Source organism: Brienomyrus brachyistius, chromosome 22, assembly GCF_023856365.1.
Source record: "Brienomyrus brachyistius isolate T26 chromosome 22, BBRACH_0.4, whole genome shotgun sequence".
In the NCBI taxonomy this organism is placed as follows: Eukaryota; Metazoa; Chordata; class Actinopteri; order Osteoglossiformes; family Mormyridae; genus Brienomyrus; species Brienomyrus brachyistius.
Genome location: NC_064554.1, coordinates 3,296,247 through 3,312,183, shown reverse-complemented (window position 1 = coordinate 3,312,183; position 15,937 = coordinate 3,296,247). Strand labels below are relative to the sequence as shown.

At 43.3% G+C, this 15,937-nt stretch overlaps 1 protein-coding gene and 1 long non-coding RNA gene across 9 annotated transcripts in view; both read right to left on the bottom strand.

Annotated features, from left to right (window-relative positions):
* Positions 1 to 1,168: 1,168 nt before the first annotated feature.
* LOC125718101 (ubiquitin carboxyl-terminal hydrolase 37-like) overlaps positions 1,169 to 15,937 on the bottom strand; it is a 34,102-nt gene continuing 19,333 nt past the window's right edge. For 2 of the 8 annotated variants that reach the window (XM_048991641.1, XM_048991642.1), the window contains one exon: positions 2,326 to 2,839. In XM_048991641.1, coding sequence (XP_048847598.1) covers positions 2,714 to 2,839 — 126 coding nt within the window. In that variant the 3' untranslated portion in view covers positions 2,326 to 2,713. Of the gene's footprint in view, positions 1,559 to 1,605; positions 1,961 to 2,037; positions 2,093 to 2,320; positions 2,840 to 3,003; positions 3,048 to 3,619; positions 3,751 to 3,904; positions 4,106 to 4,299; positions 4,380 to 4,541; positions 4,642 to 4,834; positions 4,981 to 5,146; positions 5,262 to 5,430; positions 5,563 to 5,676; positions 5,761 to 5,862; positions 5,976 to 6,068; positions 6,172 to 6,258; positions 6,393 to 7,040; positions 7,182 to 15,937 lie in introns of those variants that run through there. The other 6 variants (XM_048991638.1, XM_048991633.1, XM_048991635.1 and 3 more) reach the window with 6 other exon arrangements.
* LOC125718111 (uncharacterized) lies at positions 11,379 to 13,234 on the bottom strand. Its single transcript, XR_007384773.1, has 2 exons — positions 13,047 to 13,234; positions 11,379 to 12,699 (listed from the first exon to the last, which is right to left on the bottom strand). It is a non-coding gene; the product is annotated as an uncharacterized LOC125718111 (long non-coding RNA).

Sequence of the window (15,937 nt, the reverse complement as noted above, 5' to 3'; positions counted from 1 at the left end):
CTTTAAAATGAATGAATGTCCGTCAGGAACAATCTGGCATTCAGAAATAAAGAACCATAAATCGGCAAATTTGAGAAGCGATTTTAATTGTCTTGGTTCGCTATAAATGTCAGACATGTATTTATAAATCGAGCCGCGAGTAGAATGACAGACAAGCGGTTAAAATGAAAATTATTTGCTCTGAGGTCATGCATACTGGAAAGGCAAATATTAAGAATTAGGATAAAGAGGGTTTCACACATTCAGCAAGAATTGCACGTTTGCCACACATGCTTTACCCTAAAAAGAAAATTATTTGTTATTCCCAAATCTACCAGAATCTATACAGACTTTCTGGACTGTGCCCTAATCTCTCTACAATGAAATACTAAAGTCAAACTTGTCCTGCAAGATAACATATATACAGGTTAATATAATAAAACAGACAAGTGGGACTGCAGGACTTACGATGGAACTGTAGGCCTCAAGCATGTATCTAGCTCATTTCAACATGTGGCAGGGGTCCATGATCACACAGACATTTTCCCCTGAGGAAGAGGGGGGGTAAATGATGTCTTGAGAGGCTGATTCAACTTCAGGTGGCATCCGAAAATGGTGCACATGCTGATGTTGGACATGTGGCCATCCATTGTGACTCACACAACTTTAATGCCACACTCATTTAGAGCCTGCAGGAGTAAAATCTTCTGAGTGTCTGGTGAAACAGTGTTTATGAAGTAGAAGGTGACAGGCAACTTCCAATGATGTTTTTTATTTAAAAAAATATTTTTATTGAAATTTTCTTCTTAACCTTAAACATCATTATCCCAACAAATCAGATACACACCCTCCCCCATCCAGCAAAATAATAAAAAAGGTAACTAAATAAATGACACCAAAACTGAAGCGGTATCTGTACCATTAGCTATCTATACCGCCAGGCGTTATGCATTATTCTCTGTAGCTGGAGGGAGGGGAGGCCCGACCCACTGCTTTGTTGGCATCATTAGCTATGTCACTGGCTCCATCACAGTGCATCCAAGAAGGTGAACCTTCCATGTGACTGTGTACTTAATGGTTCACCTGCCTCAGCGTTGGGTAATTCCTGTAGTGGGGTACCCACATACTTTAATGCTCGCTTCTCCTAATGTTCACGTATGTCATGAACCTAGAACTGCATCAAACACCATTTGCGTACAAACAAAATGCTTGACATTTTAATACAACAAATGTTCACAGATTTTGCATTTCTTAACAAAGTAATACAATTGTTCAAATAAAGGTCCCTGCAGAAAGCAGATGCTATAAACAAATTCCTCAGGGACCATGAAAATTATCAACACTTTCATATGACTGGTGTAAAACAAGCAATGTTATTTTGTTATTAATTATTGTACATTATATGACATTATATTACTTCCCCCTATGCTTGTAACTTGGTCCATCACATATGGTCACGCAATACTTCCTATCTACAATCGATTTATTCTGACATACGATATATTGCCATACGTTTTGGGACACCCCTCCAAAGGTGGTCCAATCACTTCCACAGCCACAGATGTATTAAATCAAACACCTAGGCATGCAGACTGCATCTATTAACATTTACCAAAGAATGGGTCACTCTCAGGAGCTCAGTGAACTGAAGCGTGGTACCTTGATAGGATGACACCTGTCCATTCCTCACTACTAAATATTCCACAGTCAACTGTTAGTGGCAATATTGGCCAACTCAATATTAAAGCCTGTGTATTAAGAGTGGGATGTCATTAAAGTTCATATGTCTGTAAAGGTAGGTGTCCCAAAACTTTTGGCAATATAGTGTAAATAAAAGAAAATGGACATTATCTAAATGTTATCTAAATAGGGAGGACTGCTGCTGTAGATTGTCCCGGTGAAAATGGCGATGGTGATATCCAACGCAGGTTCATGCAGACGTCTGCTTCCGGTCCTCTTCCATGTTCTCCTACTTCCATACCTGTAATCAGACACTCATTGGTACCGTTTCCTTCCTCTTTTGGCTCAACAAAGCCAGAAACCACAGCATTTACCTACTTTTAAGTATTAGTCCCCAGTATGGAGGCATCAGCTGTCTTCAGTGTAAGTCCTCCTACAAAAGAGCACATTTTCCACATCACATATGCATCAAGTGGTACAAGCAGCAGGCTTTCATTGGTGTAGCATAAAATACAAACGACTCAGTTATATATTTCTGACAGTCTGACATATTGCAGTGAGGTGTGTAACTGCGTCTTGGGTGGGGAATATGTGTCCACTGTGTCTGTATTTAGCTTCTGCATGTAGTATAACAGAGTGTATTCTGTGTTTCTCTGCTCACCTGCTGGGTGTAGAACAGCATGTACGCGCTGCTCTGCCTCATTCTCAGCACATGCTCCTCCTCTGATCTGGTCACTACGTGGTCACTGAAAGACAGCCAGCCCTTCTCTGCCACGCTAAAGTTGTCGCTGACGTAGTGACCTACGAGAAAGACAGGTAGGCCGTCCTCTGATTATACGATTTTAAATATACCTTCTAGGACACAGGACTATTTAGCTTCTTTACAAGCATCACCTTTGGGCAGCTACTCAAATATGAGCATTTTCACTACTCTAGAATTTTCTTACATAAATGAGTATAACAGTAACAATAAAGGCAGTGGGTGGTATTATGGTACTCACTCAGTGACTTCTTGCGTAAGAAGGTCTTGTTAAAAAACGGAACCTTTCTGAGCTCAGCGTGTGTATTTATGTATCTTACCAGAGGTGGCGCTGGAGCCAAGGTGGCTGAGAATACCGACAAGCTGGTACTGGTGTCCGACTGGCTGCTCTTCCGACGTCTCGGAAACCACTGTTTCCGCCTGAAGGGAAAACTCACCATGAACTTCATCTACCTCTAAGGCAGCTCCACCACTCTGCGTATCTCCAGTTTCTCTTACTCTCTGTCCTTAGTAAATTTTACTAATGTCCTAAGCTCACTCTCTCTTTCCCTCTCACTCATGTGTCTTCCTCTAACTCTCCCTACCCTCAGCAGTGCAGGTGTTTGCTGCTCTGTCTCTGGTCCAGCTGCTTAAGAGAGACAGGGATCACAGGAGAAACCAAACACAATGAGATGGGAGGTGAAATGACATTTCTACTGGAGACACAGATAAAATAGTGCTCTAACCAAAATAAGTGTGGTTGGTAACTTTCTTTAGCCCAGTGACAGGGGTCTGTCCCGAAACATCCCACTAACTTGGCACCAGATTCTGTGGGGAGATGATCTACTCCAGGGGTCTCCAATCTGCAAAGGGCCAGTGTGTACGCAGATCTTCAGGAAAACCTTTAGGTCAGCTGTCTAAACCCAGGTGTGAGGACTCTTCAGCCAATCAGTCCTCTAATTAGTAATCTAATTGGGGAGTTGCCACGCAAACCCGCATACACACTGGCCCTTTGCGGATAAGACTGGACACCCCTGATCTACTCTTACTGGTTTCACCACTACCACTCTGAAATTCTTTAAACTGTAGATTCCCTTATATAGTTTGCTGAATAGCACAGTATATTATGATTATGTATACAGGAAGTGCACCCTAAGGTACTTATTCACCTTCTTGTGAAGGTGTTCACCAGTGCCCATTGTGTGTTTGAGGCCAGTGTACCTGTAGGGGGCAGTGATTCCACTGTAGGCAGGTTCTTGCAGACGGTATCGCTGTCCTCCTCCAAAGCAGCATCTTCCTCTGCATCTCCACTTAACATCCTTGAAGCATCCCCTGGTTGTTCTTCAGCCGGCCTGCAGGAGATACATACAATCAGAGGATTGTCCATGCATTTGCATAAGTAACCTTGTCTATTTACAGCGATTCCCATTTTCAAAAGAATGTACAATGTGTATGAGTGTGTGTCTGCTCTTATTTTGGCTGCACATTTCCATGCAGATAACTTACATTTGTGCCTCCTGTGTGATCTGGCCATCCATCAGGTGAGCTTCCTGGAGCCGTGCTGCCTGGGGTGTCCCTGTCAGCTGGGAGATCTCCCTGAAGTGGGGGAGCAGGGAGATCTCCCTGCGGAGGAGAACTGGGTCCTGCACTTTGACCAGCTCAAACTGTGGTGTGAAGCTGAATCTCTTCATGTGCAGGACCAGGACACTGCAGATGCAGAAGGAGAGTCAAAGAGAAAGGGGACAGGGACAGCACTGAACACACACACCTGACTGTCTGTGAGCAAACTAACTACATACAGCTCAACCCAAAGACATCCGTTAATCACACTGTGCACATTACTGAGCACCATGTATGCATACAACTGATGCTCTTATTTGCTAGGAAAGTAATGAACTCACCGAGGCAGTGTAATAAATGCCCATGACAGGACAGCATGGCTCCCCCTGCAGGTGGCACATCTGAACTCCACCTCGGAATCCTGTAATCAGCACACAGCGGTACTCAGTCATTAGTGCCTTTTACCAGGACCATCACAACACAATTCTATGTGTCACAACCAGCTAGTAAGGCGTAGGGTGAGTGTGTGTTCTTCTAGAAAACAGCTAGTTGTGAGTAAACTTGTATGCGGAACTAAAGATACCTTGAAGTAGATCTTCAGCAGGTCTTCCACTGACGAATGTGGGAGGACGTCCAGGGAGAGATTCGTAAATTCTTCCGTCCTGGAGGACTGTGCTCCACAGCTGCAGGAGACCAAGAAAGTGGAAAGAGATGCTAAGAAACTGAATATTTCTTATATTCTCAATCACTAACATCTGGAGCTTCAGTAAGAACTAGATCCCCAATGCTGGTGTATCACTGCTTTGTGTCTTTGTGGCAGCATCATGTAATTCATTCACACAGGCGTGCAAAACCAATAAAAGCAGCAGGGTGAACCTGGTACACGTCCTCTGGCACAGCATCTCGAACGATAGGTTTCTTTCCACAGGACAGGCGTACGCGGCTGTTGTCTCCCAGGCCTGAATTAGCTTCCCCAGCTCATTCAGCTGCGATATCAGGCAGCTGAAGAACTCATGGGCGTCCTAGATGACAGGAGATAAACAGAAAATGCTTGCGGACTGAAAATACATATACGAAACAGATCGCTTAACATTTTTCAGGATAAGGCGTGTTGTCATCATTGTAAATTCCTTAGTCAACCATACTATCCTAAAGAAAACTTTACTGACAGTTTAGTGATTCACTTACATTCTGCTCATCTTCAGCAAACTGGTCCGAAACCGAATGAATTAGGTTTCTCAAGAAAGTCTTCTTCTGCTTCGAGCTTGATCCAAGTCTTGCAGGTAGAAGTTCAGCAAAATGTCTGCAAGTCAAGAGAGGCAGAGAACTGGAGTTGGTATCTCCACTTTCAAGCAGATCATAATAAGTTTTTGTGATTAGAGCAGCAACAAATGCGAACATAACCATAGAAAATTCACATGTATGTAGGTGTGTGAGAGAGTTTGTACGATGTGGATACTTGTGTTGGGTACCTGATCAGGTCAGCATAGGGGACCAAATCCCAGTGTTCTTCCTGCCTCCTAACGTCCTCGCAGAATGTTGGCAGGTGGAAGAGACACTGCAGGGTGGCGTTCATGTAGCAGGTCTGTCCCAGGTTTGGTAGCCTGAAAGACAGAGAAAGATACGTGCCTCATATCCCCGCCAACCTGTATCTTTCAGGCTGGTTGTAACATTTGGGGAAGTCTGTTCTAGAACGTTCACGGGAGCTTAGCACTTACCCGAGGCAGACCAGCCGCTGGTGTTCTCCATCCCCCACATCACCCCTATCCGCCATGCAAGGGAGAATCTGCCACTTGGGGATCCTTAAAGAGGAGAAAGAATGAAATAAATAATAAAAAGCTTATTGCACTTTTCAGTAGATTTCATTACAGATTTGCCACTGCGATCTTGCATATACTGGTTACCTTCTCAGGGGCAGGAAAGGTCCCTCATTAGGTGGGATGTCACGTGTCACCTCCAGAGGGGACTGGTGCTCCTCTACGTTACTTCCAGTAGAGGAGCTTCCAAACGTTAGTGACTTGGAGGAAACAACAAAATTCTGTTCTAGACAGGGAAACGGAGATGCAGCTGTATTCTAAAATCGCACTGGAAATGTCTCTGATCTATGTACCTCTGAGTCCACAGTGACATGGCTGGGATTCTGGCTGCTGATGAGAGTGATGTTGTCTCCAGAGTCCCTGCAGTCAACGGACACGCGTCCGTCATCGTCTGAGCTAGAAGAGCCAGGAGTGCAGTCATGAGCAGAGAGTTCAGCTATGACACTGAGACAGCTAGAGCTGGAAAGAAATCTTGGGCCCAACCTCTCCTTTGCTCCGGACTTCACACGCTTCAGCCATGGAAACTTGCGTCCAAGTTTGAAGCTCTTCTTCTGGGGCTTCTTCTTGGTAACTTGATCATCCACTACTCCTTGAGTAGCGGCGATGTCACGTTGCTGCTTTACAGAAATCAGGATGTAGAAATGGGCCATTGAATACAAAGCCAGATATCAAGAAAGAAACATTTTACTCAAGAACCCTGATTAAAAATCATCATCTCAATCGTGAGTAAAAAAAAAAAATCGCGATTTATATTTCATATAGAATCCTGCAGCCCTGCTATCCTTAACTTAAACATGGGGGACAAATAAGAATCATCACGTATTTTCTACAAGGCTAAATGCCAAGGGTAGGCACAATGCATACAGCTGCAGGCGCCCATGTTGTGTTTAATACGTTTCTCGACACCTTTCCACAAATTCGCCTTGTTTTCTCCCACCGTTTATCCATCCATTTTCCAAACCGCTTATCCTACTGCGTCGCGGGAGGTCCGGAGCCTATCCCGGAAGCAATGGGCACGAGGCAGGGAACTCCAATTAGCCTCAGCATGTTTTTGGACTGTGGGGGGAAACCGCAGGGTACCCGGAGGAAAACCCACGACGACAAGGGGAGAACATGCAAACTCCGCACACATGTAACCCAGGCGGAGACTTGAACCCGGGTCCCAGTGCTGTGAGGTAACAGTGCTAACCACTGCACCACCATGCCGTCATTCCTACCATTTAACAAAGTGAAATTTATCAGGTGATAAAATTAAAAAGGCATACCTTCTTCTTGGTCCAACAGCAAAGAAATCCGCAGAAAATGTTTGTTTTGTGATGCGCCATCATGTAAGTTGCCTCTCAGTGAAATTGATTCACCAGAAGTAAGTGAATTTCGAACGTAAATAAAGTTAAATGAAATCGCGCTGGATCGCGCTCTCTGATTGGCCGATTCAGCATAACAAGTGTTTCCATCGTAACTACTGTAGTTTTAATATAAAAATAAAACTCGAAATAAAAATTTAAATGGCTGACTATGTATACTGCGAGTAAACGTATGCATTAAGAACTGGTTCAGATGCCCAGGCAGAACAACGATTATGAAAAAATATATTTTTATATAATTCATATGTAAATTTCGTTTTTTTAATACGCTTAGGCCATTAACCTGAGAAGGGTATTTTGTGACAATACTCAATAAATAGGGGTCATACAATTTTTTTTAAATTAGAATTTGATTATTTCTATCATTATTAAAACTAGTATTTAAATGACCATTTAAATCACCCAAGTAGGGCCATTAAAATATTCTCACTCACCCATTGAACTCAGTGGGCGGGCTTTAAACAAAACCAAACTTATGATTGATTACACTGCAAACTAAGTCACAACAAATCATTCTCGCACAGTCGACGGAATTCTCATTTATAACCTCGTTTTGCTTGTTCCGTCCAAATCCTAAATAGTCTCTCCTAACTCTAGGACATCAATTAAACTGTTAAACTTTCACTGGCCACCACACAGTTCTAGCTCTAGATAAACTTATTTAATTAGTATGGCACAAAATGCCCCGCTCGTGACATAACGATAGAAATGATGTGTATCTTGGCCACGTTTTAATGATGGGAATGAATTACAATCTCCCTATATCCGCTGATCGCTCAGTTGTTCCGCTCGGTCAGAAAAACAATATTACATGTGTAACTTTGTTTTTTCATAAATCCCTCTTCCTTTGATGGGTATTTAAAAGTATGATTTAAATTGTCGTGTTATCCTGAAATGCGTGATATTTTTTTCATTGCTCGATCATCTCTTGAGACGATAAAACGTCAGAATCCCATTGATTCTTATTTCATGAGCGCATGCATTGGCAAACCCCCGCAACCGGCCCGATCACGCCCTGCTTGCTCCAAATATAATTTTTTATATATATATATATACACACACACACATTTTTAAAGAGGGAGATGTAAGTGAGCCAGGGTCTGGTATGATCCGAGGTGTCTCACCTCAAACATGATAAATTAGTGTCTGAACAGTGGAAAACACGAGGGGAACAAAGGTGAATAAAACAGACAGCGTCACATAATTTTAAATAAAGACTTAGAAGAGGGAGAAAGCCAAGTAAACTTTTTTTACGTGTTTACATATTCTATTTGGTGACGCTGTCATAACCTGCGCGTCCAGTCCTCGTGCGTGCCACGCCCCCATATCATCCACATGTGCCTCCCCTATTGTGCCCAGCTCTTTCCTGTCATTTTGGCATGTCTGGTGTATTTAGTCCAAGTGTAAGTCCGTATTCCCCAGATCCGTCATTAATGTTCGCCGTCTACCCTGTCTCCCGTTAATAAACCCTGTTTTCCTTTATCCTGCCTTCCTGCCTTGTCCTTCCCCGCTTCCTGCCTGCCGGTCCACCCGCGGACGTTACAGACGTTTTGAAACCATATCATCCCCTACAGTAAATGTCATTTGCAAATAAGTTGGCAGACCCAGAAATTTTTGCATTGTGTTATCATTTTAATTAATTCACGTTCACGTAGCCTTTACTTATTTGTGTATTTAAGTGTCAGGCATAACGGCTGTAGGCGACAAGAGACGGAAACAAGTTTGCACCCCCTCGCTCAGTTCACTCAAAAACATTCCCATTGCCCGGTTGCAAGCACGTTTGTCTTTATTTCCTCACTGATCCCCACTAAAAATTTCTCCATTCTTATTTGAAATAGTTCTCACATACAGTGAAGTGAAAATATTTTTGTGAGGCATAAATTTAATATATATAAAATGTCTGCAGTTTGGTTAGCCTACATTTCGGATAACATTGAAATTGATACTAACGTGTACATTTGTTTTTTTTTGTTTGTTTTATTTTCCTGGTGAGCTCATTTATGAATAACCCTGACCCTGCTGGACGCTGAGACACGTAGAGCAGTCAGTGAACATCTAGGTTTCCACAAATATTAACGGACAAACTGGATCCCTCCTTTAGCTTGGAGAGCAGCAAGATTGTCAGCATGGCCCATGAGAGTCTATACCAAAAGCGTGTTTCTGTGCTGTAGCGACACATTCACAGTTCTTAAATAACCAGCGTGTTTGCATGGTACTTTTGTGGGGGGGCTGACTGTTCATTCAGCTCAGTTAAATGGCTTGTCCAGGAGTTTTAGATGGCTACTACGCTTTTGGGGGTCTTTACTTCTCAGCGCTGTGCCAGCAGGGGATATAAATGTGCCGTTTCGTGCATGTCCAGCAGGGGGCATCAGCAGCAGCCCAGTCACAAAGAGCCTGAGCGTGAGGGTTATGGGACCAGGGTGAAGCCTACTGACCTGAAAACTGACTGACCTCTTTATTCGAGTTCTTGATACCACTCAGAGATGCTAGTGTGGGATTGGGGGTGGGGGTCAGGTTGCCTTAACAAGGCTGGATTAGAGTGCCTATGGGAGATGGACCAGCGCTGGCGGGAGACGGGCAGGAACTGGGTCAGTCCTACACCCCTAGATAAGGGGCAGGCACATAGGGAAGGGATACACTAGGGATGGTAAGATTCCCTGATCCGCATCGGTGTATTGGCATAAAACGTCACGATAGAACGACCCGCTTAAATATATCTGCACCTGCTATAACTGGGGGATGTATAGTTTCTAACGCCTTTGCATCAGTAAAACCCACTTCATTAATGTGGAATAGTGAGTTAAACCTTTTTTAAAAAAATAATTTGGTTTTTACCAGAAATTTATGCTTCCAGACCAGAGGAGGGCTCACCTTTTGATTAAATGTAAAATGTAATATGCTTAAGAAGTTGCGGTACCCGCTATGAGGAAGTTCACTAGCAGTGAGTTAGTTAGTTCTGTATAAATAACCAGCACCTAGATAAATATTGCTTGTCATAATTTTGTTGTTTTTGTCTGTCTTTTATGTACTTTGAAACGTTTATTCTGTGGCCATTATAAACTTGCATGGCAAAGTAATTTCTGTTTTGGGTCCGTTTGTGGAGGGAGAAGAATCACCAGGAAAAGGGCTGCACAGAAATGGGGGGGGGGGGGGGGGGGGGGGATGCTGGGTGTTTTATCGCATTTTTCTACCTTGTCAGAATTTCCCTACTTATAGCGACATCTATCGGTTTCTGCTGTGCTATCAAACAGTCCTACCAGGGGTGTAGCCTAATTCCTGCTATTTTGGCTTAGTTAGCAAAATGTCACCCAATAGTTCACTCCACAGCTGTGATGTGCAAATGTACTCGGTAGCTCTTACACCATTGAAAGAATATTGATATAGGTATTTAACCTGTTTAGATATTAATTATGACACTTTAAAGGCCATAAACCACAGGTAGCATATATTTATGTGAAATATACATTTTCTAAAACTAATAAGTATTGATATAATCATTTGTTTTTTCATCCAAGCCATTTCTTTGGGGATTATATGCTGCTGTGACGTTCCTTTCTGTGCAAAGCATTTCACAAAGCCTTTGGTTGATCTTTATGAAGATATAAGTAATTATCACATAGAGCAGATTTATTTCTTTAATTTGTCTAACTAATTCGAGTCCTTCTATACAGGCCTTTCTCTTCATGTTCGCACACAGGAATTAATTTGTGCCCTGAGAAAGGCTTTCAGTGTATCCCAAGTTATTAGGCTAGAAGCCTCTCCTGAGTATTCCTTTGGAAAAACAAGGTTATTTGGTCTTTCATGAATTCTTGGATGTTGTCATCAGCCAGGAGAGATGAATTTCAATGCCAGTTTCGACTGAACTGAGGAAGATCAGGAAAAGTCATTGATAATACAACAGGGGCATGACCTGATATTACTATGATCTGGTGATCACAGGATGGGAGCCACGAGGTCAACCGAGTATCAATGAGAAAATAATCAATCCTAGAATAAGTATGGTGGACCTGTGTAAAAGAGTACTCTCTTCTGTTAGGATGTAAACGGTGGCAAATACCAGAGACACCATAGTTACATAAAAGGGATTGAATGAAAGAGGCAGATTTACTGATAGTGCTGGGGTGAGAAGAAGATCGGTCTAACACAGGGTCCAACCAGCAGTTCAGATCTCCACCAAGTATGAGATTGTATGAGCTCAGATCAGGCAGTTGTAAAAAAACACGCTCAAAAAAATCTACATTATCAGTTTTGGGGGCATATATACTGGCTAAAACTAATTTTGTATTGTAGAGTTTTCCAGAGACAAAAACATACCAGCTGTTAATATCAGAAATTACATTATGTTTCTCAAAGGGAATATTTTGGTCAATTACAATCGAAACACCTCTGGCCTTAATCTGAAAAGTGGAATGAAAATGCTGCCCCACCCACCGTGGCTGTTCAGGTCTGGCAGGTAGCCCATCTCCACAGCCAGCTCCAGGAGCCCAGGAATGGAGCTGAGCTGATTTAGGATGTCATCCGGAAAAAGGAGCTCATCACGGACACCCTCATCATCGTCATGCAGATGGAGAGCTGTTCCTTTTCTTCCTAGTTCCCTTTTCTCCATTGCTGATTGTAATAGCTGCGAGTTGCAGTCATGTACTCATACTCTAGTGTTTCACAGTAGTACTGTAGCCAGTACCTTTCCATAGGGGACATGGCACGCCAGTTCTACAGGTCACAGTTAGAGTTCTGCATGAACCTGTACATTTTCTCTGCAACATCAGGAATGGGCATAAACGGGAGTGTCAGACCTGTAGCCAGCTGAGGAAAGGGGGTTATTGGTTGAATTGAAATGAGTCACAATGACGAATCTGAGATGAAATCGGAGCAAGGCTCACAGGTGAGGCCACGCATGGAGACAGAGGAGGGGATAAGGATGCAGCTGGAGATGGCGAAGGAGAGTACATGAGCACAGACGGCGTGGGAGATAGCTTAAAGGAGGACGGAACAGGCAAGAAGTATAAATGAAGCAAATGAAGAAAATGTAGAAGTTAGTAAACAGGGAGGTGATGGTGACAGAGTCTTGCTGCCGATTCGGCTGAGAGTCACTCATGTGGCCATTTTCAATTTGGGGTCATCCGTCCATTTGGCCTCTCACTTGCGGCAGGAGTTTGTTGCCCCCATGCATTGAAACAAAAGGTTTAATCGACCATGTCAGTTTCCTGCTGATGTCCCCGATCTGTCCTGTTCCTCTGCAAGAGTCCCACAGAGGGCAGTGTATAGAACAGGTGATGTCCAGGCTGGGTGGGATACTTTGAAATGCAACTGGCTTTCTTTTGCAGTCTGCCGGTTAATGTCTCTGATGGAGGGCTGTGTAGTGCCGCTGGTCTGCTGTCACCCTCACCACCTGTTGCAGGTTCTTCCTGTTCTCTTCTGGGCAGCTGGTCAACCATACCATGCAGCAGTAGATCAGGAGGCTCTCTATTATTGACAGGTAGAAGTTGGTCTGCAGGTGATTACTGGGGTAGGAGTCCCTTCACTTCCTTCAGAAGTAAAGCCTCTGTTTGGCCTTCGCCACCTGATGGGAGATGTGTGTGGTCCAGGTGAGGTCGTCCAAGATGTGCACACAAAGAAACTTAAAGCTCCCTACCCTCTCTACCTTCTCCCCGTGCATGCAAAGGGCAGAGTGCTCTCTGGGCTTTGATTTCCTGAGGTTTACATAATTTCTTTTGTTTTTGTAGTGATTAAGTCCATATTGTGACAGTACCATTCTGCCACATACTGAACCTCCTCTCTGTAGGCTGTCTCATTAATGTCCGATATTAGTCCTGCTATGGTGGTGTTGTCAGAGAATTTCACTACAGTGTTGGTAGCATGGATGGGGAATAGGTAAAGAGGGAGGAGAAGACGGGGCTGAGGACTCACCCTTGTGGTGGATCAGTGTTCAGGATGAGAGTGAATAATGTCGCATCTTCCATCCTGACCTTCTGGAGTCTGTTGCTCAGGAAGTCCAGCATCCATGTGCACAGTGTACTGTCTAAGCCCAGATTACTTACCTAGATTAGTCTTAACTCTTGTTCCTGCCCTTCTGTGATTCATTCCAGCTGCCTCTGGGATCTGTGTATATGACGGCCAATGGAATTTTGTTTTAAAGTGGAAAAAAACAAAATCTTGAAATAACCGATTTTGTTTTTTGTTTTGAAAAAATCAGGAAACGGAAATCGGGAAATGAAAACGCAGTCTAGATGCGGAAAATAAATCGTATTTTCTGTCGTAATCACTATGTGTATCGCTAAAAATCATTGGTCACTGGCCAGGTCGAATGAAGTGCTCTAATTACTTATTAAAATGTACTAGAAATTCATAAATTATGTTTGGACTAGGGGCGGCATGGTGGTGCAGTGGTTAGCACTGCTGCCTCACCCCTCTGGGACCTGGGTTCGAGTCTCCGCCTGGGTTACATGTGTGTGGAGTTTGCATGTTCTCCCCTTGTCATCGTGGGGTTTTCTCTGGGCCCTCCCACAGTCCAAAAACATGCTGAGGCTAATTGGAGTTACTAAATTACCCTTAGCCGTGCGTGTGTGCGTGAATGGTGCCCTGCGAGGGGCTGACCCCCCATCCTAGGTCGTTCCCTGCCTCATGCCCATTGCTTCCAGGATAGGCTCCAGACCCCCCGCAACCCAGTAGGATAAGCAGTTTGGAAGATGGATGGATGGATGTTTGGAATACGTTGTATTTCTACATTTTCTGCATTGTAATCATACTACTCCACAATTAAATATACTATTGAAAAATGTACATTAAATACTTGTGTAATTAAGATGTAATAACAATTATTATAATAATAGTAATAATAGGTTACATTTTGCATTTGTATAGATTTTGCAGGGAGGCCATTCAAAAGGGAGTCGATACAGATGTAGTTAATTATGCTGTTAAAAACATGCTACAAACCGTTAGACTTTAGTCTAATTTTTCAAATGGAATTAATTCAGTCTTATTTAAAATGCTATTGGTTGTAACAAATTTCTTCAGTACTTTCTCAGTGGTACTAAAGTCAACCAGTTTAACCCAGGGACGGATTATGGGTTGTGTGGGCCCCTTGGCAAAACGTTCGCGAGGCCCCCCCCCCCACACCAGCACCACCACCTCAACCACCACAATTCAAGGGCCCTTGGAAGCCAAACGCCCTCCCTATAGGGTCAGGGGCCCTTGCAGGCAGAGGATCAAAGAATGTAGGCCCTCTAAAATAGACAAACGAAAATACATTTTTGATAAGCGTTGCAAATTGTTTTGGGCTAGGGGCCCCACGGGCCCCCTGCACCCCAAGGGCCCCTGGGCAGCAGCCCCGCTGGCCCGGTCCGTAATCCGTCCCTGGTTTAACCTTTTCCTGAAGCAGAGTATAAATTCCAAAAACAAGAAGGAAGAGGTGGTTCCAGTATTTTGTGGAAAGAACACCATGCAACACTGGTAATGCATACTGTATAATAAGAGATCCCCAGTCAGAAGCTTTCCAGTATTTCCATTCTTTTACTGAACATGGGACTCCTGTTAACTCTACTGGAGGTTGGATAGAGAGCAACTGCTTGTCAGCCTTGAAGGGGATCAGTAATTATAACCATACATAGTTAGGTTATATACACATATGTAACTGAAGAATGAGTTATGATTGGTTCTTTATTAACAAATGTTTTCATAAACTACGTTACTGTAAACACACAGACACACAGACACACACACCAGACAAACAATAATAAATATTAAAATCCCTCTGGGTTAATAAAAAGCCAACAGACAATAACCACAGTACAAAAATCACACGGATTTATTTGAGACACATATACACACAAAGTTATTACACAATAAGTAAGTAAGTTACACAATGATTACTTTTAGAAAAGAACAAGATAATAAACTGACAAAGTAGACTATAGTGCACTAACATTCACAGATCTTCTTGTGTTTTATCGATGTAACTCCTGCTCATAACAAACAAGAAGCCACACAGTCCACAAACCAGATTTAAAAGGAACAAAAACAGAGAAAAAACCACGGGACCATAACATTGATTTACTAAGTAGTGCTGGAAGTCGGGTTTTCAACCAGAAGGTTTGAAAAATATGTCAGGAAGCGCCCCCACACCTTGTAAAACATTTCGCTGCTATTGCTAATCGAATAACGAATCTTTTCGAGGCTGTAATAAGACATAAGGTCCCTCGGCCATTGAGCATGGGTGGGCAGAGCAGCGCCCTTCCACCTTAGTAGGATCACAAGCCTAAACTGTAGAGTTTTCCAGAGACAAAAACATACCGGCCGTAAATATCAGAAATTACATTATGTTTCTCACAGGGAATATTGTGGTCAATTAGAATCGAAGGACCTCTGGCCTTAGCCTGAAAAGTGGAATTAAAATGCTGCCCCACCCACTGGGTCATGAGGCGAGAGTTATCCGATCCGCAAATGTGCGTTTCTTGCAACAGCTGCTTTCTAATGTTTTATGTGTGAGAGCACCTTCCTTCTTTTTACAGGATGATTTAAACCTTTGACATTCCAGCTTACAAAATTTAAGTGACCCATAGTCCTGCACTAAGAATGTGAGTAAACAAGTGCAGGTAAAAAGAGTTCCAAAGAAACAAGAAAGAAAATAAACATGAGTCTGCAACAAAAAACAGAATGGTCCCGGCGTCCCCCGACTTAACACAACAACCTAATACTACCCTGGCATTACAGGATATCTCCCCCCTCCCCCACCCACCGCCCACCCACCACCGACCGCCCACCCACCATCCACCGACCGCCCACCGCCCACCCACCAT